The sequence below is a fragment of the Bos indicus genome, chromosome 3 (genome assembly GCF_029378745.1).
Source record: "Bos indicus isolate NIAB-ARS_2022 breed Sahiwal x Tharparkar chromosome 3, NIAB-ARS_B.indTharparkar_mat_pri_1.0, whole genome shotgun sequence".
NCBI lineage: Eukaryota > Metazoa > Chordata > Mammalia > Artiodactyla > Bovidae > Bos > Bos indicus.
Window position 1 is genome coordinate 8526968 of NC_091762.1, and position 26686 is coordinate 8553653.

Genomic DNA, 26686 nt, shown 5'->3' on the forward strand with positions numbered 1-26686 from the left:
GAGTAGGGATAAATGCAAATCTACTTTGGTTAAAATTGCACAGGGGGACTTCCCTGGTGGTCCAGCGGCAGGACTTCGAGCTCCCAGGTCAGGGGACTAGATTCATCCCTGGTTAGGGAACTAGATCCCACATGCGGCAAGTAAGACCTGATGTAACCAAATAAACGAATTTAAATATTTTTAAAAAATTGTATACGGACTTCTCTGGTGGTCCAGTGCTTCAGACTCTGAGCTCCCAATGTGCTGGGCACAGGTTTGATCCCTGGCTGGGGAACTAAGATCCCTGCATGCTGTACAGGGTGGCCAAAATCCCACAACTGTATAAAGATAGTATGTGAGAGATCTGGTTTAATAGTAGTTCAAGCACAAATAAAAAGCTGGGACTTCCCTGGTGGTCCAGTGGCTAAGGCTTCTTGCTTCCAATGCAGGAGGCCTGGGTTTGATCCCTGGTCAGGGAACTCGATCCCACATGCTGCAACTAAGACCTGGTACAGTCAAATAAATAAATTAAAATAAATATTATTAAAAAATAAGAGGCTTGTGGGTTTTAGTTTGCTGTAAATTGACTATACTTAGTATTTATAATAACATTAATATTACTTGTTAATCACTCAGTTCAGTTCAGTTCAGTCGCTCAGTCGTGTCCGACTCTTTGTGACCCCATGAATTGCAGCACGCCAGGCCTCCCTGTCCATCACCAACTCCCGGAGTTCACTCAAACTCATGTCCATTGAGTTGGTGATGCCATCCAGCCATCTCATCCTCTGTTGTCCCCTTTTCCTCCTGCCCCCAATCCCTCCCAGCATCAGTCTTTTCCAGTGAGTCAATTCTTCGCATGAGGTGGCCAAAGTACTGGAGTGTCAGCTTTAGCATCATTGCTTCCAAAGAACACCCAGGACTGTTCTCCTTTAGAATGTACTGGTTGGATCTCCTTGCAGTCGATGGGACTCTCAAGAGTCTTCTCCAACACCACAGTTCAAAAGCATCAATTCTTCGGTGCTCAGCTTTCTTCACAGTCCAACTCTCGCATCCATACATGACCACTGGAAAAACCCTAGCCTTGACTAGATGTACCTTTGTTGGCAAAGTAATGTCTCTGTTTTTCAATATGCTATCTAGGTTGGTCATAACTTTCCTTCCAAGGAGTAAGCATCTTTTAATTTCCTGGCTGCAATCACCATCCGCAGTGATTTTGGAGCCCCCCAAAATAAAGTCTGACACTATTTCCACTGTTTCCCCATCTATTTCCCATGAAATGATGGGACCAGATGCCATGATCTTAGTTTTCTGAATGTTGAGTTTTAAGCCAAACTTTTCACTCTCCTCTTTCACTTTCATAGACATTATGATAATAATCATTATGACAGGTGTAAGGTGATCTCATTGTGATTTTGATTTGCATCTCTCTAATACTTAGTGCATCACCGACTCGATGGACGTGAGTTTGAGTGAACTCCGGGAGATGGTGATGGACAGGGAGGCCTGGCATGCTGCAGTTCATGGGGTCGCAAAGAGTCGGACATGATTGAGCGACTGAACTGAACTGAACTGAATACTTAGTGAAGTATTAGAACTAAAAAGCCTTTTGATGAAAGTGAAAGAGGAGAGTGAAAAAGTTGGCTTAAAGCTCAACATCCAGAAAAATAACATCATTGCTTCTGGTCACATCACTTCATGAGAAATAGATGGGGAAACAGTGTCAGACTTTATTATTTTGGGCTCCAAAATCACTGCAGATGGTGATTTCAGCCATGAAATTAAAAGACACATACTCCTTGGAAGGAAAGTTATGACCAACCTAGATGGCATATTAAAAAGCAGAAACATTACTTTGCCAACAAAGGTCCGTCTAGTCAAGGCTATGGTTTTTCCAGTAGTTGTGTATGGATGTGAGAGTTGGACTGTGAAGAAAGCTGAGCACCGAAGAATTGATGCTTTTGAACTGTGGTGTTGGAGAAGACTCTTGAGAGTCCCTTGGACTGCAAGGAGATCCAACCAGTCCATCCTAAAGGAGAACAGTCCTGGGTGTTCACTGGAAGGACGGATTCTGAAGCTGACACTCCAGTACTTTGGCCACCTCATGCGAAGAGTTGACTCATTGGAAAAGACCGTGAAGTTGGGAGGGATTGAGGGCAGGAGGAGAAGGAGACGACAGAAGATGAGATGGCTGGATGGCATCACCGACTGGATGTACATGAGTTTGAGTGAACTCTGGGAGTTAGTGAACTGAACTGAACTGAACTGAACTGAACTGAACACTTGGTGATGTTGAGCATCTTCTCATGTGCTTATTAGCCATGTGTATGTCTTCTTTGGAAGGTTGTCTATCTGGGCTGTTTTAAAACCCAGTGGTAGGGAGCTCAACCTGGTGCTCTCCTCAACCTAGAGGGGTGGGATGGTGGATTAGGGAGGGAGGTTTAAGAGGGAGGGGATATATATATACCTATGGCTGATTCACATTGTTGTATGGCAGAAACTAACAAACATTTTAAAGCAATTATCCTCCAATTAAAAATACATTAAAAAAAATAGGGACTTTCTTGGTGGTCCAGGGGTTAAGAATCAGCCTTCCAAAGCAGGGGACATGGGTTCAGTCCCTGGTAGAGCAGCTAAGACCCAATGTGCTGGGGGCAACTAAGCCCACATGTTACCCAGTGCAGCCAAAAAATAAACAAAACTGGGTTGTTTACTGATATTAAGTTATATGAGCTGTTTGTACATTTTGGATATTAACCCCTTATTGATCATATCATCAGCAAGTATTTTCTCTCATTCACTAGATTGTCTTTTACTTTGCTGTGCAAAGGCTTTTAAGTTTAGTTAGGTCCCATTTGTTTATTTTTGTTTTTATTTCTTTTGCCTTAGGAGACTGATCTAAAATATATTGCTGTGATTTACATCAAAAAGTGTTCTGCCTATGTTCTCTTCTAGGTCTAATGTTTAGGTCTTTAATCCATTTTCAGTTTATTTTTGAATATGGTGTGAGGAAATGTTCTAATCTCATCCTTTTATGTATAGCTGTCCAGTTTTCTCTATACTATTTATTGAAGAGATTGTCTTTTCTCCATCATGTATTCTTGCCTCCTTTGTTGTAGATGAACTGACATAAGTATGGGGTTGCAAATGCATTCTTAGACTGAAAATGAGAGTAATGAAAATAACTACCACTGCAGTTCTTAAAATGTACCAGGCCCTGTGCTAAGGAAGCATAGTACATCTTTTATATTATTTAATTCTTATTTTGCCATTGTTGTTTTTCAGTTGCTCAGCTGTGTCTGATTCTTTGCCACCCCATGGGCTGCAGCATGCCAGCTTCCCTGTCCTAAGGTAAGTCATATTGTTAGGTAGTTAGAATAGAAAAAGGACAATATTGCCATCATCATAACTGCCTTCTGAATGGAGAAAATGTCAGAGAAATGTGAGCTGGCCAAGGACAGATAGGTAGATTGGGGAACTGGGTTTTAACTGAGATCTGTCTATCCCTTAGAGAGACAGTTTCTCTAGTGCCTGGTTCCGTTCTTGGTAAAATAATAAACAAGGGGTTATCCAGAGGAGTGAGATTAATTGGGGGGCATGTGAATCTGTGCCATTTTGTAAGCAGATAAATTAGGGGAATCTCTGGAGAAAGAGAACAATTAATGGCTTTCTTGTTATAAGAGAAGTCATTTTGGCCTAAGACTTTTTGTGATCTAAGCCTGGAGCTATGCTTACCCTTCAACAGGTCTCAGTAATTAATCATCTTAAGGAACAAAGGAATGCACTAACAGAGAAAAGGCAAATAATAGTACAATGAAAGAGCAGAGTCCTAGTTCCTCCTCAAGGGATATACAGAATAATAGGTCCTGTGTGGAACTAACACCTCCACATAGGTGCAGGATGGAATGATGCTGCTGACCCTTTTGACTCCAATCAACTAAAGTTTGGACTCTGTCAACCGTTGCCCCAATTCTATGCTAAGTTCTCTCCTCAAGCCCCTTCCTGAATATATGTGTACTTTTAGCTTAAAAGTTCCCCAATTTTGCTTTTCAGGGAGATGCTACTTTGGGAAAAATCCCTGGTGCTCTCCTTACTTACTGCTAGTGATAATAAACTCTTCCTTCTCCTGATCATTGGCTTTGCTGTCTATTGGTGTGATACCAAGAGGTGAAACCAGTTTCAGTGTAACAATATGAAGACTATCTGAAATGAAACAGGAGGGAAGGGGACAGGGAACAACCTTTAAAAGAATGATATAAACATCGGCCCTGACAAAAACTGATTAGAACCCACAAGGTCTAGATGGAAAATTCAACTTCCAGTGGACCTTGAGCACCATTACAGACAGACAGTGCTCAGTCATTCAGTCATCTCTGACTTTTTGTGGCCTCATGGACTGTAGTTCCCCAGGCTCCTCTGTTCATGGAATTCCCCAGGCAAGAATTCTGGAGTGGGGCGCCATTTCCTACTCCAGGGCATCTTCCCGACCCCCCTGGGATGGAATGGGATGCAAGGGATGGAACTTGCATCTCTTGTGTCTCCTCGTTGGCAGGCGGATTCTTTACTGCTAGCACCACCTGGGAAAGATTGAAGGCAGGAGAAGGGGATGACAGAGGATGAGATGGTTGGATTGAAAGAGGAAACAGAACAGGCACTACCTTGAAAGCAGTACTCCAGCTTGACCAGACTGTGGACTTTGAGCTATATGCCCAACATCGATGGAAATGACATACCAACTGGAAAACCAGCCCCCAGAAGGAAGAGCCCCAGGGCTCTCCATGCCTAAAAGAATACCCTAATTATCTGTGTAACCGAATAGAATCATACATTCTATTATGCTTATTGGGGTATGACCACAAGCCTATTGATAATTGTCCACTCTTAACTACCTAGGCTTAAGGCATATGAATCACCATTAACTTTGATTATATCTTTTTTTTTCCTTTGTTCAGACTAGTTTCAGGGAATTTGGGGAGGTGGGTTTGGGCATGTAGGCTTAGGGTATATGAGGTTTTCACAAAACCTGGTCGGGGTCCTTGGCTATGAGAAAACTCTTCCTTGGGCCCACAGGTGTAATAAACTGCACTCCACTATCTGCATCGTCCTTCTGAGTGAGTGTTTCCCAGAACATGTGGCTGCACCAGGATGGCATCATTGACTCGATGGACATGAGTTTGAGCAAGCTCCGGGCGTTGGTGATGGACATGGAAGCCTGGCATGCTGCAGTCCATGGTGTCGAAAAGAGTCGGCCATGACTGAGCATCTGAACTGACTGAGCACCAGCTGGGAAGCCCTTGAGCCCCATTATACAGTCTTTGTAATATGAAATGAAGTCGCTCAGTTGTGTCCAACTCTTTGCAACACTATGGACTGTAGCCTGCCAGGCTCCTCCATCCATGCGGCTTTCCAGTTAAGAATACTGGAGTGGGTTGCCATTTCCTTCACCAGGGGAATCTTACCGACCCAGGGATTGAACCCTGGTCTCCCACAGTGGGGGCAGACTACTATCTGAGCCACCAGGGAAGCCTTTGTAATATATTAGCATTTAAATGACACACCCACCATGAGAGTTCTGAGGCTAACCATCAAAGGTCAAAAAGATGGCAGCGGCCTAATTTCTGGAAATCCCTGCCCCTTCCCTGAAACAGTTGAAATAATCCTCCCAGTCATTAGCCTATGAAATTACCCAGCCCGTAGAAACTAACCATATTTTATTTCTGGGCCTCTTCTGAGATGGCAGATGGTCCTGATGCTGTGGAGTATGTTTCTCCCTAAATAGATCCACTACCTATCACTTTGTCACTGAATTCCTTTCTGAGAAGGCTGAGAAAGTGACCTAAATGACCTTTAAGACTGATCAGTCTCAGAGTTCCTTTAAATCCCTGCTTGAGGGACTCCTCTGCGTAGTGGCTATGAATCTGCTTGCCAATGCAGGGGACACAGGTTCAATCCCTGGTGACCGAGGATTCCACATGCCGCAGAGCAACTATGCTGGTGAACTACAATATGGAACCCATGCTCTAGAGCCCTCATGCGGCAACAACTGAAGCTTGTGTGCCTAGAGCCTGTGCTCCAAGACAGGAGAGGCTGCTGCAAAGAGAAGCCCATGGGCTGCAACTAGAGAGTAGCCCCTGCTCTTTGCAACTAGAGAAAGCCTGTGTGCCGCAACAAGGACTCAGCACAGCCAAAAATAAACAAATAAAGCACTGTTAGGGCTTCCCTGGTGGCTCTGTGGTAAAGAATCTGCATGCAAATACAGGAGACACGGCTTCGATCCCCCGGTCAGGACAACCCCCTGGAAAAGGAAATGGTAACCCACTCCAGTATTCTTGCTTGGGAAATCCCATGGACAGAGGAGCCTGATGGGCTATATATAGTCCATGGGGTCACAAAAGAGCTGGACACAACTCAGGGTTTAAACAACAACAGTGTGTACATATAAATAGATAAAATCCCTGCTTAAGTTCGCCCATCTTAAAATTTTCTCTGACAATCACAGTCCAGAGTTCCTGGTCCCCTCTCTAAGCTCTTCTCTCTTGTCTTTACTGTCATATTTAACTTGATGTGTATGTCTCTCCAAGACATACACATACTTTAAATTCCCTTGAGGCTAAAGACCAGAGTGTTGCAAGTGTTTCTCTTTTGAAACTTAAGTTTCTTTTTTGGATACATATTGTCCTGTTTCCTGTATTGTATTGGAAGTAAACTGTAAGTCATTTGAAGTCACAGATTATGGTTTATATTTATTTGTATTCTCTCACAGCACCCAATAGGAGCTTGATAAACATTGCTTTAAGTTGGGTGAAACGTGAAGAGAACTTTTGGCCCAAAGGAATGGGACAAAGATGAAAGAGCAAAAGGTCAAAAAAATACCACTGTTTTGGATACAAGTATGGACTTCCCTGGGGGCTCAGATGGTAAAAGCATCTGCCTACAATGCGGGAGACCTGGTCTTGATCCCTGGGTGGGGAAGATCCCCTGGAGAAGGAAATGGCAACCCACTCCAGGACTCTTGCCTGTAAAATCACAAGGACGGAGAAGCCTGGTAGGCCACAGTCCATGGGGTCACAAAGAGTCGGACACGACTGAACGACTTCACTTCACTATGGGCTTCTTACTTGCAGTGAGATAAAGTTCAGGAAGTTTTCCCACGGGCAACCTGGATATACTAAGAAAAAAATAGGGACTTCCCTATTTTTTTTCTTGCAGGGGGCGTGGGTTTAATTGCTGATCTGGAAGTAAGATCCCGAACGCAGCCTTGCGCAGCCAAAAAGTTCAAAAAAAAAAAAAAAAGTATTACGATCACAATGTAAAATCATTGTAAAATATTAGAAACTAGAAATAGTAAAGGTGTTGAGAATGGGTTTCAAATAAAAACGATGTAACAATATAAATATTAACAGTATCAACATAGCCTATAGAAAAGGGTTCAGCAGGCACGCAGTTATCCGCAGTGAGAAGATAAGTAATACTGAAATGCATGCAGACCTCTGCTGATTAAACATGTGTAAAGGACATACCCACAGTCACAGTGATGTTTATAGTGTCTGTAGGTCAGTTTCTATTATCTGGGTGTGTTTGGTGATTCAATTCTGCCCTTCCCACTACCGAACTGAGCGCTTCATTCCCCTCTTCCCTTTCCTCCTCTAGCGCGGCCTTGAATCCTGCGAGTGGAGTGGGCAGAGGAACACACTTTGAGGGTCTTCTCTCCCGACCCTCACATATTAATACACGTGGTTTTCACTTGACAAAGGACTGGACCAAGGTTTCTGCAGCTGCAACTTAAATTCCGAAAAAAACAAACAGACAATTACAACGAACAAACAAAAGCAGGCCTCTCCCTCTCGCGTCCCACAGACCAACTACCTTCCCGACCACCTCCTTTAAGGTGTTCTTCTAATAATCTTCCGGCTCCAGTTCAGAGCCTAGCCAGTCGTAAAGTCCCTACTTCAGGAACGCCGCCCAATCAGAGAGTCCTCACCTGCAGAAGGTGAGGCCTGGGTCTCCGTACGCGACAGTCTCGTGGCCCAATCAGGGGCGGATCGGGCTTGGAAAGACTCCAATCCGCCTTACGAGGAGTAGTGGGCGGGACTGCACCTGGCGACGGTGAATCACTCAGAGGAGCGGTGGCTCCCTCCACCAATCGGAAAGTGCAGAGGAGCGGCGCCGACCAATCGGGCGTGAAGGGAAGGGCCGGGCTGGGCTCAACCTGGCGTCTGGAGTTTAGTCCCCGCGCTGCTGTGGGCGAAGCTGGTGTCTGCTTCTAGGGTCGCAGTGACTGCTGTCGCATCGGGATCTTGATCGTGATGGGTACAAAGGCGAAAGTCGGCAGTACAGAGTTGCTTCTCTTCACGTCGATGATCCTGTGTAAGTTCCCGGAGTTTTCGGAGTAATCTGTGCGTCTGATCGGAGGTTGGAGGGAGGCGCTCCCCACACCTCTGGCTCCCGAAAGGGGAGGGGTTCTGAAATCTGTCTGCCTCACCTTCCTAGTCCTCTTTTCCACCCTAGACTCGTCCTTCTTTTTTCCCTTCCCCCTTCCTCTGGTGAGTGGCTGGCTCCCCTCCCCCACATTTATGAATAAGGATCCCCTCTTACATCCACCTGGAGGGAGTTGCCTCTTCCGCACTTTTACCAAAAATAATGGGGAAAGGTTGGTTCCCCTTTCCTCCATTCTCACTTACTGGTGAGTGCTGGTGGGTTCGGGGGCGCTGCCTAGCCGGGATCAAGCATCAGGGAAGGGCCATCCTGCCCCTCCAACGTTCGCAAACCATCCGAGATCAGTCGGGAGCCTCACGTCCCCTGACTCTCTTGGGATGTTTTGCTCCTGAAGGGTCCTCAGAGAAAATCTAATGGAGGTCGACTGGAGTGGAAGTCCCTTTGCCTGGTTGTTGCTGAAGGGTCTTTTTAGCTTTTCCCGAACCTCTGGGTTGCATGGTTGCTCCAGGAAAAGTGTCCAGTTGCAAAACCTTTTTTTTTTGAAGGAAATATATAAAATTGAAATCTAAAATTTCTTAGCACAGCATTCAGAGTTCCTTTCTAGCGTAATTTACTTCAGGAGTCCTTGATAAATGTTGTTGACTGAGAGACCATTCCCAGGGGAAGGTCCTGTTTTTTGGTTGGCTGGTTCCTTCTCAGAGCCAGAACTCTGCCCTCCCCCCTGGCCATGTTTGAGAGATTTTGTTGCCTTTGTACACTCCCTTTCCTGTGGAACAATGAGGCTCCCTTGCTGGGGCAGGCCTCTGTCTATAGTTGTGCTCGTGCCTGCCTGAGTTTATGGTTTGTGCCTTAGTCTACCTGTGTCAGCACCTGTACCCTTACCTGATTCTTGAGCGTCTGTGTGTGCTACTGTGAATAGTTGTGTCGGCAGGGGGTCTGTAAGAATCTCCATTTCCTCCTCGGCAGGGGGTCTGTAAGAATCTCCATTTCCTCCTCGAGATCCCTATTTTAGGAAATGTAGAAGAGATGAACAATTAAGACCAATATAGGTGGTTACAAGATAATTCACTTTGCTTAGTGTGAAGGGTGCCCTTAGACAGATGCATTGACTTCTTTGTTTCTCATCGCAAAAACATTAACCCTTGGGATGGACTGGACCAGTAACAAATCAGATCCTCCCTCCCCCTATTGTACAGATCAGGAAACAGGTACAAAGAGGGGAAATGACTTGGTAAGACTGACCAAAGGACCTGGGACTGGAACCAAGGCCTCCTGACTCACTTCTCCTTTTTCTACCCTGGGGCCCACCTCAGGCACCCTGTGACACAGGAACCAGCATATCAAAATATCAGTTTGGGATACTGCTCCAGAGTCCACGGTCTCACCTGCCTTTTTCAATTTTTCTTTCTCACTAGATTCTTTCTTTTTTCACTTCTCCCTTTCGTTCTACTCCTCCATTTCCCCCCTTTCTTCAATTTCCATTCTTTCCCTCCCATTCTTCTCCATTTACTTGTCTGTATCTTAGAACTGCTAGTGACACCCATAGTCATTTTCTTGTTGGTTGTGGTGCTCAGTACTAAACACTTTGCCAACCCCGTCAACCCTCGTACTCATCCCCCCACCTCCCAACCTAGAAATTTCTGAGTAACTGTATTTGTGACAGTATTTGTCAGGCTTATAAGACTCCTAGAACTGCATCCTTCTCCCTTTTCCTCTTTCCCCCTCATTTTCTAGAATAACCCCACAATATATTGTCACAGATTGACACTGAAAGCCTTGTGATATCACCCTTCTGAGCTTGGGGATCCCCTCTAGTCTGCTCAGGGAATCAATAAACAGTGGTTTAGAGGGAACGTGAGATGATATTGTATTAGCTTGACAGGGCGATGGATCCTGGGAAGTAACGTGTCCAGAAGATGGAGGAACTGACCTTGTCACATGTAAATAGGGCTAGACCTGGGAGATGCTATTTGGTTAGCACAGTGAGAATGGAAATAACAACCAGGCCACCCCCCACCTGGGTTCTGGCTTGACTTTCCGGCTTATTTGTGATCATAGTCTAGTAACTCAGTCTTTCATCTGTAATACAAGAGTATTACAGGAGTAATTAAACTTGTCCTAACCTCATCCTGTGGATCAACTGGGATAATAGCTTCATGACATCCATGAAAGCGATTATTAGTGGGCAGCTCTTACCCCACTTTGGATTTTGTGAGGGTGAAAGAATGCTGCCCATAGTAGAGCAGGTCAGAGAAAGCAGGGAGGGACCCTGCTAGATTCCAAATGGCTAGAGTGAAAAAGTAGAGGCTTTCTTGCCTATCAGGTCTGTCCTCTGCCCTTGGGAAATTGGAAGCTTGTATAGGATGCCTGCATGTCCTTGCTCCTCACCTGGACTCTGTCATCAGGGAGGAAGAAGAAAAGATCAAGTAGTGGCCCTACCCCTGCCTGGAGAATCTAGTGGAGAAGGCCTGAACCTGCTGGGACAGGGTTGGAGAATAAACACTGGGAGAACTGGGCCTGGGAAAAGAAAAACTGGTGACCAGGAATACTAGCCTCCCTCCCCCTAGAGAGGCTGTGCTTAAAAAAAGTTTCCAGCTATCTCCTAGGCAGGAAGAGGCATTTCTGTTTAGCAAGATGGTGTGTGTCAGCTGTGACCGCTGGGGAAGTGGAAACCTGGTTGGAAGCCTGGGGTTTGCACACACACCCGTTCCTGAAGTGTCTGCACTGAGGCATTCCAGCAGGGAGAAACTGCTGCCCTGAGCCTGTCTGGGTCAGCCTGGGAGTCTGGCTGTTTCATATCGATATTTTGGACTCAAGCCTTTCTAGCTCTCCTGTTCAGGGTTAGACTCACCTCAAACTGTAGATTGGTGAGTCACTCCTTTCCCCTCCCTCTTCGGGGGGTTCTCCCATGAAAGAATTGTTCCCTCGAAACCAGAACCTAGAAACTAGTGACGCCACACGGTGAAACAAGGAAGTGAGTGGTAGTGGAATTCCAGTGTCTTATTAGTTTTTCTCTCCTTGCTCCAGAATGCTTTCCCTTTATGACATTTCTCTTCAGTTTCCTGTGATCTGGGCTTGCCTGGTATCTCCAGCCTAGTTTTAGCTCGGGGTGGAGCTGCTGTAATTAAAAAACCAAACAACAATGTTTGTCTGTTTAGAAGAGATTAATACATTAACGTGGTTCGAGAATCAAAATAATATTAAACGAGTGGGGTTATCACTCCCACCTGGTTCACACCTCCCCTAGTTTCCTGTGTATTTTTCCAGTGGTTTGTTATACAAATATCAGTATATATAAATATATATTGCTTTCTTTTCCCTTTCCTGACACAAAAGGAGGCACCCTCTATACATTGTATTCCATCCTGTATCTTGTTTATTTCATTTGATATGCCCTGGAGTTCTTTTCATATTGTTGGTGTGGCCTTGGCTGTTAGAATATTCCACCCCTCTCCCCACCTCCTCCCCAAGTCCTCTGGTTTAAGAGGTATCTATTCTTTGGATTCAGAAGAGCTGACACTCCTGCTCAAGGACAGATTTAAAAGCTACGTACATTTTATGTGAGAGATTAGGAAAAAAATTGGGCTTGTTTTCTGTTAGCATTGAGGGGAGACCTTGGGGATCTCTAAACTCAGCCCAGTTTCCTCTCTAGAGGCTCAGGAAAGAGCTGGATGGCCACTTGTCAAATGTAACTGTGGAAGAGGTTTCAGTGTTGTCAGAGGGTTGTGAGAAGTAAAGTGAGTGGATACAACACACTGGGGTTTTCCAGGCATTGAAAACTCAGAGTTCATCTGCCTGGGACTCCCTGATAAGCAGGGTTTCTGTCCAAAGTCCGCCTGGTGTCATTCGTTTTACAGTGTGGGGGTCAGATGGGAGGAAGCAGCTGGCTGGCCAGAAGTCTGATGCCAGGCCCTTGGAGTGAGCCCTGGGTAGGCAGGCACAGCCTGCTCTGTAATGAGTAGGTGGGTGGGGGAGGAGAGCCGAGCTGGTAGAACTGGAAATTCTGCTGAGAGAGAGTTGGAGGGAGCAATGGAGTGAAAGCTTTCCTGTCCTACAGAGCCATCGCCACTCTCCGCTGTACTCAGAGGGCTGTGTCAGTTGACCCACGTCATCTAAAGTACAGCCAAGCCTGACTGTTTAGACTTAGCCCAGCCAGTCTTTGGCTCACACAGCTTTCCTCTTGCCCACGCATTCCTTATCTGTCCCACCTCAACCCCCAGGAGTGAGTTCAGTCTCTACAGGGTGAGTGGTGGGAAGGAAAGAGCAAACCGCGGGTGGAAGCCCTGGGTCCAGGTTCTAATTGCACTGTAATGTCAGATTCAATTGTTAATCCAACAAGCATTGGTGTTTACTATGTTCTGAGCACTGTGCTGAGATTAGGAATTAAAAAATGAATAACCTCTGCTATTAAGAAACTCTGAGGGCAGTTAGGTATTTGTAACCATTAACCAACAGCTGAAAACTGTGAGCATGCTGTATCTGGGGGCTTTCCGAGGCTTTGGCTTATTCTGAGGCTGGTGGGTCCTGTGAGGCTCATCTGCCTAGAGGGGAAGTTTGGATGAATTCTTAGAGAAAACCAGAGACTGGCTGGCTGGCTTCCTGGCTTCCCTCCTTTTCCTTCCTTCCTTTGTTTGTTTGTTTTTACATGGATCCAAACAAACTCATTGCATGAAAACACCTTAAGGAAAATTCTAATTATTAACAGGACTGCATACTGAGACCAAAGTTTTCTTAATAAAGCAGTAGAAGGAAGTAGCTTTTCTGTTGTGGGTTTGACCTGTGTTTACAGGGACAGGTTGGCGGGTTGGGTTCTGTCACATATCTGGATGCCTCCACCCTCTGACTACCTCATTAACACAGCACTGCTTTGGTGGCAAAGCACAGCTCTAAGAACAGGGGAAGATAGAAATGTATCTCGTTTTCTCTGTTTCTAAGGAACTATAGACATGTATTTACTAAGTAGAATACAGAGCACCATGCGTCAGGGGCAGTCATCGAAGTACAGAATCTTTGGGGAACATAGAGAAACAGTTACTTTTCAAAATGATAAATTCTTTATTAAGAAATCATAGATATTCAACACAGAAAATCGGAAAACAGAGGGATATAGAGAAAATAAAATCACATCCTGTTCTCTAGAGATAACACTGATTGCTGGCTTTATTCTAATCTTTCCTCTATGATTAATATGTGGTGTAGCTGACCTTTGCAAAAATATATTGGAAAACAATGAAATGGCTGTTTGATGCCATTGACTTTTCCTTAAGCCTTGGCCCTGTGGGCATATATTCATTTAGGTCATACCAGCTCAACAGAAATCCATACATACCAGTGTTTAAGCCAAGTTGTGTACTAAACTACTTTGAGCTATGGCCAGTTTGTCAAATTAGGTAGGAATTCCAGTGGCAAAAAACAAAACTCTGTTATAGAGCCCTTCTCATTTAGATTATTAATGACTGAATATCAGTTTTAAATGAAATGGGTGACTACCTCCATGACAGAGAGGACAGGAACATAAATGTTCTATGATGGTAGGGTATTATTGCAAATCATGGCCATATATGTATTTCTTTCTTTCTTTCTTTTTTTTTTTTTTTGAGCAAACAATGCTTTAAATAAAATCCATTCTATAGTATTATACTGTATGACTATCCTGTAATTTACTTAATTGTTCACTTTTTGCTGAGCATTTTTTTTTCTTTGCTGTATAACATTAAATTGTCCTTGAATATACATCTTTAAGCTTACCTTTGATTATTTTCTTAGGTTATATTCCTAGAAGCTGGAGAGATTAATTTTGACTGGGGAAAGGTATAATGGATTGAGGGACACTGGCCCAGAATCTTGAAGAGTGAATGGTGTTTCCCGGCTTCTCTGCTGGAGACGCTGTGTACAGTAGTTTTGAAGACTCAGAATCAGGCAGACTTGGGTTAAGATTCCCACCTCCTTTGCAGCTGAGTGATTTGGGGCAACTAGGAAAAAGCCTCGGTATTCTCATCTATAAAGTGGGATGGTAACAATAATACTTGCCTTCCAGGGTTGTTTTCTTTCTCCTCGAAACATTTTTCATGAGACAATCCAATGCATATGTTCACATTTCTTCCTGCCTTTTTTCTCTCCTTGAAATTTATCAGACTCATATACAGGATCTTGATTGTAATCTCCTGTTTCTTACTCATCTGTTACTTCATTTCACCTTCAAAGTTTTATTTCATTGTCCTGTGCTTCCTGGTGTGTTCTTGTTACTCTTGATCATTCTTCCTTTGTTTTTGCCTTTGCTTTTGTTTCCCCTTTCTGGCTATGTTTTATTTTTCTTTGCTTCTTGTGATCTGATTTTTTTTTTCTTTCCTTTTTAACTCCCATTTCCCACTCTTTTTTCTTTAACTTAAAATATTTAATACATACTTGGCCATTACACAAATGTAGAAAACATAGAAACATAGAAAAGTTGCCTGTATTCTCACCTCTCAGATAATATGCACTGTCAAGGGTTTGGAATCTATTCTTAGAGATACCTTTACGTATATCCTAGGATTATTTTTCTGAATAAATTGATCTACCTTATTGCATGGCAATATGGTTAGTTTTGTTTGTTTTTATTTTTACTTAGTTGTATAATTTATTGTACCCTGGAGCCAGGTTACCTGGTTAGAATCCTAGCTCTACCTCCTACTAGCTTTGAGACCTTGAGCAAATTACTTATTTCTGTGCTCCAATTAATGCATATGTAAGGTGGGAGCAATAATAAAATTTATTTCATAGCATTGTTACAAGGATTAAATGGGACCTGTAAAGGGCTCAGAAGAGTATCTGGTACATAGTATTCAAGAAATATTAGCTGCTATTATCTTATTATTCATGCTTTTTAAAATTTATTTGGTCATGCTCAGTAACATGTGTCTAGAATTTGGATATAATGAATTAAACCTTTCAGAGGACAAACCTTGCAGAGGTCTTGTTTAGCTTTGTTGGGCTTCCCTGGTGACTCAGTAGTAAAGAATCCACCTGGCAGTTCAGGAGACCCAGCTTTGACCCCTGGTCTGGGAAGATCCTACATGCTGTGGGGCAGCTAAGCCCAGGGGCCACAGCTGCTGAGCCTGAGCCCTCCAGCCTGTGCTCCGCAAAGTGGCCCCTGCCCACCGAGACTAGAAAACAGCTTGTGCAGCAATGAAGACCCAGCACAGTCAAAAGTCAACAAAATTATATATTTAGAAAAGGATGGGACAGAGGGTCCCTAGGGTCCCTTCCAAGAAAAAATTTCTGTTGGTTTTTTAAAAAAATTATTTTATGGAGGTATATTTTGCATACAACATTTTAGTTTCAGATGTACAAAATAATAATATAACAATTATATTTATTGAAGAATGATCACCACAATAAATGTACATCTGTCATCATATATAGTTATGGAATATTTTTTCCTTGTGATAGAATTTTTAAGATTTACTCTATTCAGTTCAGTTCAGTCGCTCAGTCATGTCCGACTCTTTGCGACCCCATGAATCGCAGCACGCCGGGCCTCCCTGTCCATCACCAACTCCAGGAGTTCACTGAGACTCACATCCATCGAGTCAGTGATGCCATCCAGCCATCTCATCCTCTGTTGTCCCCTTCTCCTCCTGCCCCCAGTCCCTCCCAGCTTCAGAGTCTTTTTCCAATGAGTCAACTCTTCACATGAGGTGGCCAAAGTACTGGAGTTTCAGCTTTAGCATCATTCCTTCCAAAGAAATCCCAGGGCTGATCTCCTTCAGAGTGGACTGGTTGGATCTCCTTGCAGTCCAAGGGACTCTCAAGAGTCTTCTCCAACACCACAGTTCAAAAGCATCAATTCTGCGTTCAGCTTTCTTCACAGTCTAACTCTCGCATCCATACATGACCACAGGAAAAACCATAGCCTTGACTAGACGAACTTTTGTTGGCGAAGTAATGTCTCTGCTTTTGAATATGCTATCTCAGTTGGTCATAACTTTTCTTCCAAGGAGTAAGCGTCTTTTAATTTCATGGCTGCAGTCCCCATCTGCAGTGATTTTGGAGCCCCCAAAAATAAAGTCTGACACTGTTTCCCCATCTATTTCCTATGAAGTGATGGGACCAGATGCCATGATCTTAGTTTTCTGAATGTTGAGCTTTAAGCCAACTTTTTCACTCTCCACTTTCACTTTCATCAGGAGGCTTTTTAGTTCCTCTTCACTTTCTGCCATAAGGGTGGTGTCATCTGTATATCTTAGCAACTTCTAAATATGCAGTACAGCATTATTCACTATAGTTACCGTGTTGCGCATCATATCCCCATGACTTAGTTATTTTCTAACTGAAAGTTAGTACCTTTTGATCCTCTTCACTCATTTTTGCCCCCCACTCTCTCCTTGCCTCTGGCAAGCACCCAATCTGTTTTCTGTGTCTGTGAGCTTGGAGTTTTTTTGTTTGTTTCTGATCCCATATATAAGTAACATCATATGGTATTTGGACTTTCTCTGATTGATTTAATTCACTTCACATAATGCCCTTAAAGTCCATCCCTGTTGTCACAAATGGCAAGATTTCGTTCTTTGTAATGACTCAGTGATATTCCATCGTGTATTCTGTGTGCGCTGAAGCCTCAGCTAACTCTGCTGGCCCCAGTGTGAAGGGAAAAAGGGGATGTCTGTACTGGAAGCAAGTGCCGTTGAGACTCACACGAGGTCTGTGAGTGCGGGAGCCTGGATTCCAGCTCAGAGTTGTGTGGAGGGTAAGGGATCCTTAGCCTTTGAGTCTTTGCAGGACCGGGCAGGAATTGGGGGCAGAGACTGAGAGGAAAACAACTGTCAGGAAGGTAACTTGCATCTTGTTTTCTCCTTAGATTTGTTGTTAGTCGCTAAGTCATGTCTGATTCTTGCGACCCTGTGGACTGTAGCCCATCAGGCTCTTCTGTCCATGGATTCTTAAGCAAGAACAACTGGAGTGGGTTGCCGTTTCCTACTCCAGGGGATCTTCCCAACTGAGGGATCAAAGCTGCATCTCTTGCTTCTCCTGCATCTCCTGCAGGCGGACTCTTCTTTGCCACCTGGGTAGAGAGAGCCCCAGATCATATGATACTTCCACATTTTACGTTTTGAAGAACCCCATACTGTTTTCTATCGTGGCTGTATCAATTTACAGTCCCACCAACATGAGGTTTGCACAAGGGTTCTCTTTTCTCCGTGTCTTCACCAGCATTCGTTGTCTCTTGTCTTTTCTGGGTTTGGGGAGCTTGTGGAATCTTAGTTCTTTGATCAGGAATCAAACCCATGCCCCCTGCAGTGGAAGCAAAGATCTCTGACTACTGGACCACCAGAAAATCTGTTTCTTGTCTTTTTTGATAATAGCCATTCTAACAAGTGTGAGGTGTTATCTCATTATGGTTTTGATTTACATTCCCTGATAATTAATGATGTTGAGCATCTTTTCATGTACCTGTTGGCCATCTGTATGTCAGTCTTCCTTGGAAAAATGTCTATGCAGATCCTCTGACAGTTTTTAAAATAGATTGGTTAGGTGTGGTTTGTTTTTTTTTTAACTATGATTTGTATGCATTCTTTATACATTTTAGGTATTAATCCTTTATCAGTTAAGTGAGTTGCAAATATTTTATCCCATTCTCTAGGTTGCGTTTTTAGCTTTTTTTTTTTTAAACAAATTTAAATTTTATTTATTTACTTGGGCATGCTGTGTGGTATGTGGGATCTTAGTTCCTGGACCAGGGATCAAACCCTTACCTCCTGTCTTAGAAGCGTGAGTCTTACACTGTAGGCAAGACCCACCTTTTCCTTTTGTTGGTGGTTTCCTTTGCTGTGCAGCATGTTGATTCTTTCACTGTTCATGTCATCATGCATACTTGAGTCAAGGCTATAGTGACTGGGGGTTCAACCAGAATGCCATTGCTGATGTCCAGTTTGAACCTTTGTATTGGTCTGCTTGGGACGCCATAACAAAATACCAAAGACTAGGTAGCTTGAACAACACTAATTTATTTTCTCACACTTCTGGAGCCCAGAACTCCAAGATCACGGTGCTGGTAGGGATGGCTCCCTCTGAAACCTCTCTTTGGCTTACAGTGGCCATGCTCTTGCTGTCTCTTCACCTGGTCATTCCCTCTATGGCATGAGCTTGCTTAGTGTCTCTTTGTAGAACACCACCAATCAGATTGGATTAGGGCATGTCCTAAGGGCCTCATTTTAACAATTATATCATCCTTAAAGGGCTTGTCTCCAAATACAGTTACTTTCTGAAGTTAGGGCTTTCATATATGAATTTTGAGGGAATACAATTCAATCCTTAAACCCCAGAAACCATTTTGAAGATTTGGCAGAAAGAGCAATGATCTAGCCAGGTGTCTCCTCAGATGACTTGGGCTTGGGCTTACTTGGGTTGCTCTTGTGATCATGAAAGAAATAGGTTTTTTTGTTTAACAACTGGTTGTCAGTATTTAGAAAAATGTTAATTTAAGCTTCTGCAATGGTGATTTCAGCCTTGACTCTTAGCTCCGTATTCATGGAAGAGATCTGCTTGGCAATCTCAGGACTGTGCAGGTCATTGAGTTGTGTATGGATCCTCATCTGGAATCAGTCTCAAATATTAGAACTTTCACTACAAGGAGTTTTCCCTGTAGTTATTCTCAGGGTTTTGGTAGGCATCCGAACCCGTCCTTACACTTTGAGATTCTTTCCCTTTGGGCCTCTGATCAGGTCAGTACATACCTTCTCCAAAGACTTCACGTTGCAGCTGGTGAGGGTGATTCTAATCCTATGAATTGTCAGCTCTGGCTCCACAGGAGTCTTTCTGTATCTTCAAAAGCCATGACTGTGGCTGTGGGGCTTCCTGCAGGCTAGTTCCTTGGCGAGAGCAAGCAGTGAGTCAGGGAGCTGGAGCAGGTAACTCCAGGCTCTGCTGCAGCAGCAGCTGAGTTTTCCTCAAAGAGCTGGGGGTGTTTTAAATGGATTCATATCTTTTGTCCATTTCCCCACATTTTAGACCTTGCATTAGAAAACCTTCTGACACTTCTTCCACTTTTGGCTCTGCACACTTCTGCATGCGGGAAACCAGCGTCTACCATTGTGCAGGCAGATACCTACAGCTTTAAAGCTAGTGTTTTGAATCAAGTTTTTTTTTGGGGGTGGGGGTGTGCCTCATCTGTCAATTTGAAAAATGGTCTTATCTTAACAAGTAGACGTTATAGTGAATGATTTGCTCTGACCTGATTTGTTAAGGTTCTGTGTTGTTCCGTGTCAATTTGTACTAATTTGTACTTATGCTAAGTGATGAGAAAGAATGATAGATTAACATAGTTCCTGCTCCTTTGGGAGTTTACTGCTTGATAGGGGAGACCTGCAGGCACATAGATGATGTCATTATAATATGGGAAGTGCTTTGACAGTGTTTTGCGTGGTGTAGTGCAAGCCTAGGAAGGAGATGGAGGAAGGATTGGGAGTGGGCCAAGTCATTTTCCAGAAAATAATGTGGATGAATATCTGCTGGCCAGATGAAGAAAGAGGGGAAAGGGTATTCCGCATGGCCGGAATAGCATGAGCAAAAGCAGAGGTTGTGAGACTCTTTGCTGGGAATTTTAAGTAGTTTTGTATTGCTGGGGGGTAAATTGCAAGAGTAGAGAGGGTGATGAAGATGATAAACTTATCACCAGGTTGGGTTTTGCTAGAACTATTGCCTGGCTGAAAAATTTGGATTTTATCTTACAGGCAATGTGGAATCACTGGAAGCTTGAAGCAAGTGTGAGATCTGGACTTTCCAGAAGGCTGTATAGTGTAGCCCAGTCTCTGGAACTGGACTGCTCTGGTTTGAATCTGTAGCTCTGGGCCTCAGTTTCCCCATGTAGAAAAGAGATGATAATAACAGTATCATCCAACTCCTAAGGTTGTTGTAGGGATTAAATGGTAGTCCCTGTAATGTGCTCATAGCAGTGCCTGGCATATAGTGTGTGCTCAATAAATGTTAACTCTTTCTCCATCAGTGGGGTGGAGGATGGATGCGAGTGGGCCAAGATTAAACAAGGCAGAGAAAACAACTGAAAGACTAAATGCAATTCTCCAGGTGATGATTTTGAGTTTTGGTGCTGGAGAAGATTCTTGAGCGTCCCTTGGATTGCAAGATCAAACCAGTCAATCCTAAAGGAAATCAGTCCTGAATATTCATTGGAAGGACTGGGGCTGAAGCTGAAGCTCCAATACTTTGCCACCTGATATGAAGAGCAGACTCATTGGAAAAGACCCTGATGCTGCGAAAGATTGAGGGCAAAAGGAGAAGGGGGCTACAGAGCGAAAGATGATTTGATGGCATTATCAACTCAATGGACATGAGTTTGAGCAAACTCCAAGAGATAGTGAAGGACAGGGAAGCCTGGCGTACTGCCGTCAGTGGAATTGCAGAGTCAGAACACAACTTAGTGGCTGAACAACGAACAACAGATGGTGATGGTGCTAAAAAATTTGGGTAGATTTGGGAGATGACATTGTAGTGCTTAGTGCTTGATTGACTAGAATGAAGGAAAGATGGTGATGACTTAAAAGTGGAGTAGTCAGCAAGATCAAACATCTTACCAAGAGCACAGATGGTAACTGAAAAAGCAAATACTGGATATTTTAATTCTAAGGCTATCTTAATGTTTTAGAAATTGGGATGTGACTTACAGCCAATATAAGTCTATTGTATATATTTAATTTCCCCCCAAGAAGTTTTTACTAAATCAGTGTTTTATCTTATAATCAGGGTATCTTAAAATTGAGGAATACAATGATTGGTGCCCTTAGTAAAAGCCATTTTAATTTCAGGTTGAGAGCCAAAGATGTACTGAAGTAGGCTGAGCAGTGAACACGTATGTTGGGTTGCAAACAGTATGTGTAGACTACTTATTTAAGAAGTTTAGAGAAGAAGGGAGGAAAAAATTGTAACCAGAGAAGGGTGCAAGATTAAGTGAGGGTCTTCTGTACAGGAAGGCACCAAAAATCTATTGATACCTTTGACTCTGTAACTTTTCTTGTTGTGAACTTAAGGGTAAATTAAACATCACAATGGAAAAGATGAAATTTTCTTCTGTTTTGGTTTACCATGTTAATTATCAATAGTAGGATATTTGTATGTATGTACGTTATGCCAAGTATACTCAGATGGTAACGAATCTGCCTGCAATGTGGGAGACCCAGATTTGATCCCTGGGTTGGGAAGATCCCCTGGAGAAGGGAATGGCTACTAACTCCAATATTCTTGCCTGGAAAATTCCACGGTCAGAGAAGCCTGGCAGGCCATAGTCCATGGGGTCACAAAGAGTTGGCATGACTGAGCGACTAACACACATACAGTATGCCAAATATAGATCCAAGGTTAAATGCAAAAGGGAGGTCGTGATGCGGTAAGGGAAAATATAAAATAGATGAGGAGAATGGGTGTGGAAATCGTGGATGTTGTGACGTAGCTGGGATGTGATGAGGGAAAGCCCTCAACTCTGCTGGTCTATACATGGTGGTTCTAGAAAAGAGTCAGTCTTTCTAAGGCTACGTCACAGTGATAGAGGATATGGTTTGGTGGGCTGGAATGTAAGCATTTTTTCAGAAGTGTTTACATTTACTTATATGCCTTACTTTGAAGTCAGAAAAAGAAGTGTGTACAGAAGGACCTATGGGCAGATGATAATGATAATAAGGCATCATACCTACTGGGTGCTTCCTGTTGGTCAGACACTTTTATAAGCCCTTTATTTGTAGTAACTTGTTTAACTCTTAACAACAGCCCTTTGATATCGAAACTGTTATTATCCCTATTTTACAAATGGGCAAACTGAGGTTCAAAGTGGCTTGCCCAGGTCACACAAATTGTAAGTAACAGAGCTGGGATTTGAATGCAGGCAGGCTGGTTCCAGAGGCTTGTTCTGGAATGAGAAGGGGACCATGAATCAGGATGACTGGGGTGTCCTGCAGTCACTAGGAAGGAAGGACTTGACTCATGGTGCAATACGCAGTCACAGTAGAACTCTGAGCATTGCAGTCAGGTCATGGGGAAGTCATCAGCAGTGCCTGCATCAGAGGAGGGTGGGAAGGCCATGAGGTAAAGGGCCCTGTATTTTAAATAAGAGAAGAGAAGCCTGGACTAGGTAGTAGCGGTCAGATTTCATGAGAAGGGGAAGATGCCTGTTGTCCAGTGTGTTTGTGAATCTATGTGGTGGTGTCATTCCTGAGCACGCTCTAGATCTGATGACCTGAGAGGACTCAAAAAAGAACTTTGGTTAAAGTTAGAAGTAAGGCAGAAATAATCATCAAATTCATATGCTGTGGTTTATTTATCTGTCTTCTTTTAGGTGGCCTTTTATTTCAAGGGCTAGTTTTTAGCTTAATTAGAAGCTGTTCTTTATTTGGGTGGTGTCATAGGTTTGGCTTCTTGGGAAGCCGACTCTGAGATGTCAATTACTGTCCTAGGACATTTATGAGGGAGTGCTCCTGGCATGCACACCTATGGAAAGGAAGCCGGATTGGGCAGAGGGAGAAGTTGAGCTGCACTGTAGTCCCAACAAGGCCTCAGCCTTCTGCACCGGGAATGTTGAAGCAGGAAGAGCCCTTCATTGTTGTCCCAGGGAGGTAGGACACAGAGCTGGGGCTTTATATGTCCTCCCCACACCCCACTTGTTTTTTTTTATCACATGGCATGTGCCATCTTAGTTCCCTGACCAGGGATTGAACCCGCTTCCCCTGCATTGGAAGCACAGTGTCTTAACCACTGGACCACCAGGGAGGTCCCCAAAAGTCAGTTCTTGCTGGTTCTCCCTCTCTATTTTTGGCCACAGGACTGGCTGGATCTCAGTTCCCCACTCATGTATTGAATCCAGGCTACAGCAGTGAAAGTCCAGAATCCTAACTCCCTACCTCCTCTCGATCAGGCATCGGATGCTGGTACCCTGACCCTGTTCTGCCTGGTAGGAGGCATGCCCCTGGGCGAGTGTTCTGGTTGCCCTAAGAGAGGGATGACAGCAGCAGGCTTTCTTCTGGGAGTAGTCCAGCAACCAGGACGAGTCTTTCATTCCTGAAGAGAGATCTGGTTTTGAGTATCTCAGTGCACATCACAGGTAGCAAATTGTAAAATTTGAGAATCTTAAAAAAAAAAACAACCCCAAATTCCCATCATCAAAGCAGAGAAAGTTGACTTGGGCAAAAAATCAAAACATTTCATGATCAGCATCCTTGATGAGAGCTGAGTCAGAGAACTTCCATGTCCTCAGATTTCAATTTAGTGAAGGTTATTTGCTTTAATTTCTGTGTCTGTTGTTACAGTTGATTATAGATTTGACTTTGAAATGTAGTGCCAAAGATACAGACACAAAATAATATGATTAGAAGTGATTTAGAGATAAAATGGACCTGACTTTTAAAAGAATCATATTTTAGTACATAGTTTCCTTCCATTACGGCATGTGTGCTCAGTTGTGTCTGACTCTTTGAGACCCCACGGACTGTAGCCCTCCAGGCTCCTCTGTCCATGCGATTTCCTAGGCTAGAATACTGGAGTGGGTTGCCACTCCAGTATTTGCCTCCTTGAGGGGCTCTTCTTAACCCTGGGATCGAACCCGTGTCTTCTGCATTGGCAGGCAGATTCTTTACCACTGAGCTACCTGGGAAGCACTGCCTCCGTTAAACCAGTGGCTTTTCTGAAAAGCAGCATGATGTATAAAATATGGTATAATAAGGGAGGAAAGCAGGGATAGGAGTAACCTGTATGCTAATCAGAGTTCTGTCATTTCCTAGCTATAAAAACTGGGATCTTCCACTTACCCGTTTAGACATTCAATTTTTTCATGTATAAAATGGGAGAGAGAATACTTAGCCTGGCTAATTCAGTGTGGTTGTATCAAATTGAAATAAATTACATAAAAATCCTCTCTAAATGTTTAAGCCAGAAAAGAAAGGAAGAAAGAAAGAGGGACTTTCTTGGTGGTACAATGGATAAGAATCTTCCTGCCAAGAGAGGGGACATGGATTTGATCCCTGATCTGGAAAGATTCCAAATATGGTGGAGCAACTGAGCCCGTGTGCCCCACCTACTGAGCCTGTGCTCTAGAGTCTGTGCTGCACGTCAAGAGAAGCCACTGTAACCAGAACCTGTGCACTGCACAATGAAGGAGGGCCCCAAGCCATAGCAATTAGAGAAATCCGCATGCAGCAACAAAGACCCAGCACAACCAAATATAGATAAATTTATTATAAAAAAAAGAGAAAGAAACAAGAAAAAGAACCTAGAGGATTTCACAGAATATCTAGTTCAAACCCTTCATGTTTCAGATGAGAAAAGGGAGCCTCAGGGGTCAAGAAACTATATTCAGTAATCAGTTCAGTTCAGTTGCTCAGTTGTGTCCGACTCTCTGCAGCTCCATGGACTGCAGCATGCTAGCCTCCCTGTCTGTCACCAACTCCTGGAGCTTCCTCAAACTCATGTCCATCGAGTCAGTGATGCCATCCAACCATCTCATCCTCTGTCATCCCCTTCTCCCCTTGCCTTCAATCTTTCTCAGCATCAGGGTCTTTTCCAATGAGTCTGTTCTTCGCATCAGGTGGCCAAAGTATTGGAGTTTCAGCTTCAGCATCAGTCCTTCCAATGAATATTCAGGACTGATTCCTTTAGGATTGACTGGTTGGATCTCCTTGCAGTTCAAGGGATTCTCAAGATCAGCATCAGTCCTTCCAATGAATATTCAGGACTGATTCCTTTAGGATTGACTGGTTGGATCTCCTTGCAGTCCAAGGGATTCTCAAGAGTCTTCTCCAACACCACAGTTCAAAAGAATCAATTCTTCAAGCACTCAGCTTTCTTTTAAGATCCAACTCTCACATCTATACATGACTACTGGAAAAACCATAGGTTTGACTAGATGGACTTTGTTGGCAAAGTAATGTCTCTGTTTCTTAATAAGCTATCTAGGTTGGTCCTAGCTTTTCTTCCAAGGAGCAAGTGTCTTTTAATTCCATGGCTGCAGTCACCATCTGCAGTGACTTTGGAGCCCCCCAAAATAAAGTCTGACACTGTTTCCACTGTTTCCCTATCTATTTGCCATGAGGTGATGGGACCAGATGCCATGATCTAAATTTTCTGAATGTTGAATTTTAAGCCTTCTTCTTTGCTTTCTGCCATAAAGGTGGTGTCATCTGCATATCTGAGGTTATTGATATTTCTCCCAGCAATCTTGGTTTCAGCTTATGCTTCAACCAGCCCGGCATTTCTTGTGATATACTCTGCATATAAGCTAAATAAGCAGGGTGACAATATAGAGCCTTGAAGTACTTCTTTCCCAATTTGGAACCAGTCTGTTATTCCATGTCTGGATCTAACTGTTGCTTCCTGACCTGCATACAGATTTCTTAGGAGGTAGGTCAGGTGGTCTGGTAGTCCCATCTCTTTAAGAATTTTCCAGTTTATTGTGATGCACAGAGTCAAAGGCTTTGGCATAGTCGATAAAGCAGAAGTAGATGTTTTTCTGGAACTCTCTTGCTTTTTCGATGATTCAACGGATGTTGGCAATTTTATCTCTGGTTCCTCTACCTTTTCTAAATTCAGCTTGAACATCTGGAAGTTCACGGTTCATGTACTGTTGAAGCCTGGCTTGGAGAATTTTGAGCATTACTTCACTAGTGTGTGAGATGAGTGCAATTGTGCAGTAGTTTGAGCATTCTTTGGCATTGCCTTTCTTTGGGATTGGGATGAAAACTGACCTTTTCCAGTCCTGTGGCTGCTGCTGAGTTTTCCAAACTTGCTGGCATGTTGAGTGCAGCACTTTCACAGCATCATCTTTTAGGATTTGAAATAGCTCAACTGGAATTCCATCACCTCCACTAGCTTTGTTCCTAGTGATGTTTCCTAAGGCCCACTTGACTTCACATTCCAGGATGTCTGGCTCTAGGTGAGTGATCACACCATTGTGGTGTGATAACACCATTGTGGTTATCTGAGTCAGGAAGATCTTTTTTGCATAGTTCTTCTGTGTGTTCTTGCCACCTCTTCTTAATGTCTCCTGCTTCTGTTAGGTCCATACCATTTCTGTCCTTTATTGTGCCCATCTTTGTATGACATGTTCCCTTGGTATCTGTAATTTTCTTGAAGAGATCTCTAGTCTTTCCCATTCTATTGTTTTCCTCTATATCTTTGCATTGATCACTGAGGAAGGCTTTCTTATCTCTTCTTGCTATTCTTTGGAACTCTGCATTCAAATGGGTATATCTTTCCTTTTCTCCTTTGCCTTTAGCTTCTCTTCTTTTCTCAGCTATTTGTA

At 43.5% G+C, this 26686-nt stretch overlaps 1 protein-coding gene, 1 long non-coding RNA gene and 1 pseudogene across 5 annotated transcripts in view; 1 reads left to right on the forward strand and 2 right to left on the reverse strand.

The window, feature by feature from the left end:
* The window catches only part of F11R (F11 receptor), a 45273-nt gene that overhangs the window by 12530 nt on the left and 6057 nt on the right, over window positions 1–26686 (forward strand). For all 4 annotated transcript variants that reach the window (XM_070783211.1, XM_070783204.1, XM_070783214.1 and 1 more), the window contains exons 2-3: window positions 3262–3327; window positions 7627–8343. In XM_070783211.1, the coding sequence (XP_070639312.1) occupies window positions 8283–8343 (61 nt within the window). In that variant the 5' untranslated portion in view covers window positions 3262–3327; window positions 7627–8282. The remainder of the gene's footprint in view (window positions 1–3261; window positions 3328–7626; window positions 8344–26686) is intronic.
* LOC139180783 (uncharacterized) lies at window positions 8340–11361 on the reverse strand. Its single transcript, XR_011565033.1, has 3 exons — window positions 11264–11361; window positions 9295–9415; window positions 8340–8942 (listed from the first exon to the last, which is right to left on the reverse strand). It is a non-coding gene; the product is annotated as an uncharacterized lncRNA (long non-coding RNA).
* On the reverse strand, window positions 18873–19228 carry LOC139180778 (small ribosomal subunit protein uS10 pseudogene; annotated as a pseudogene).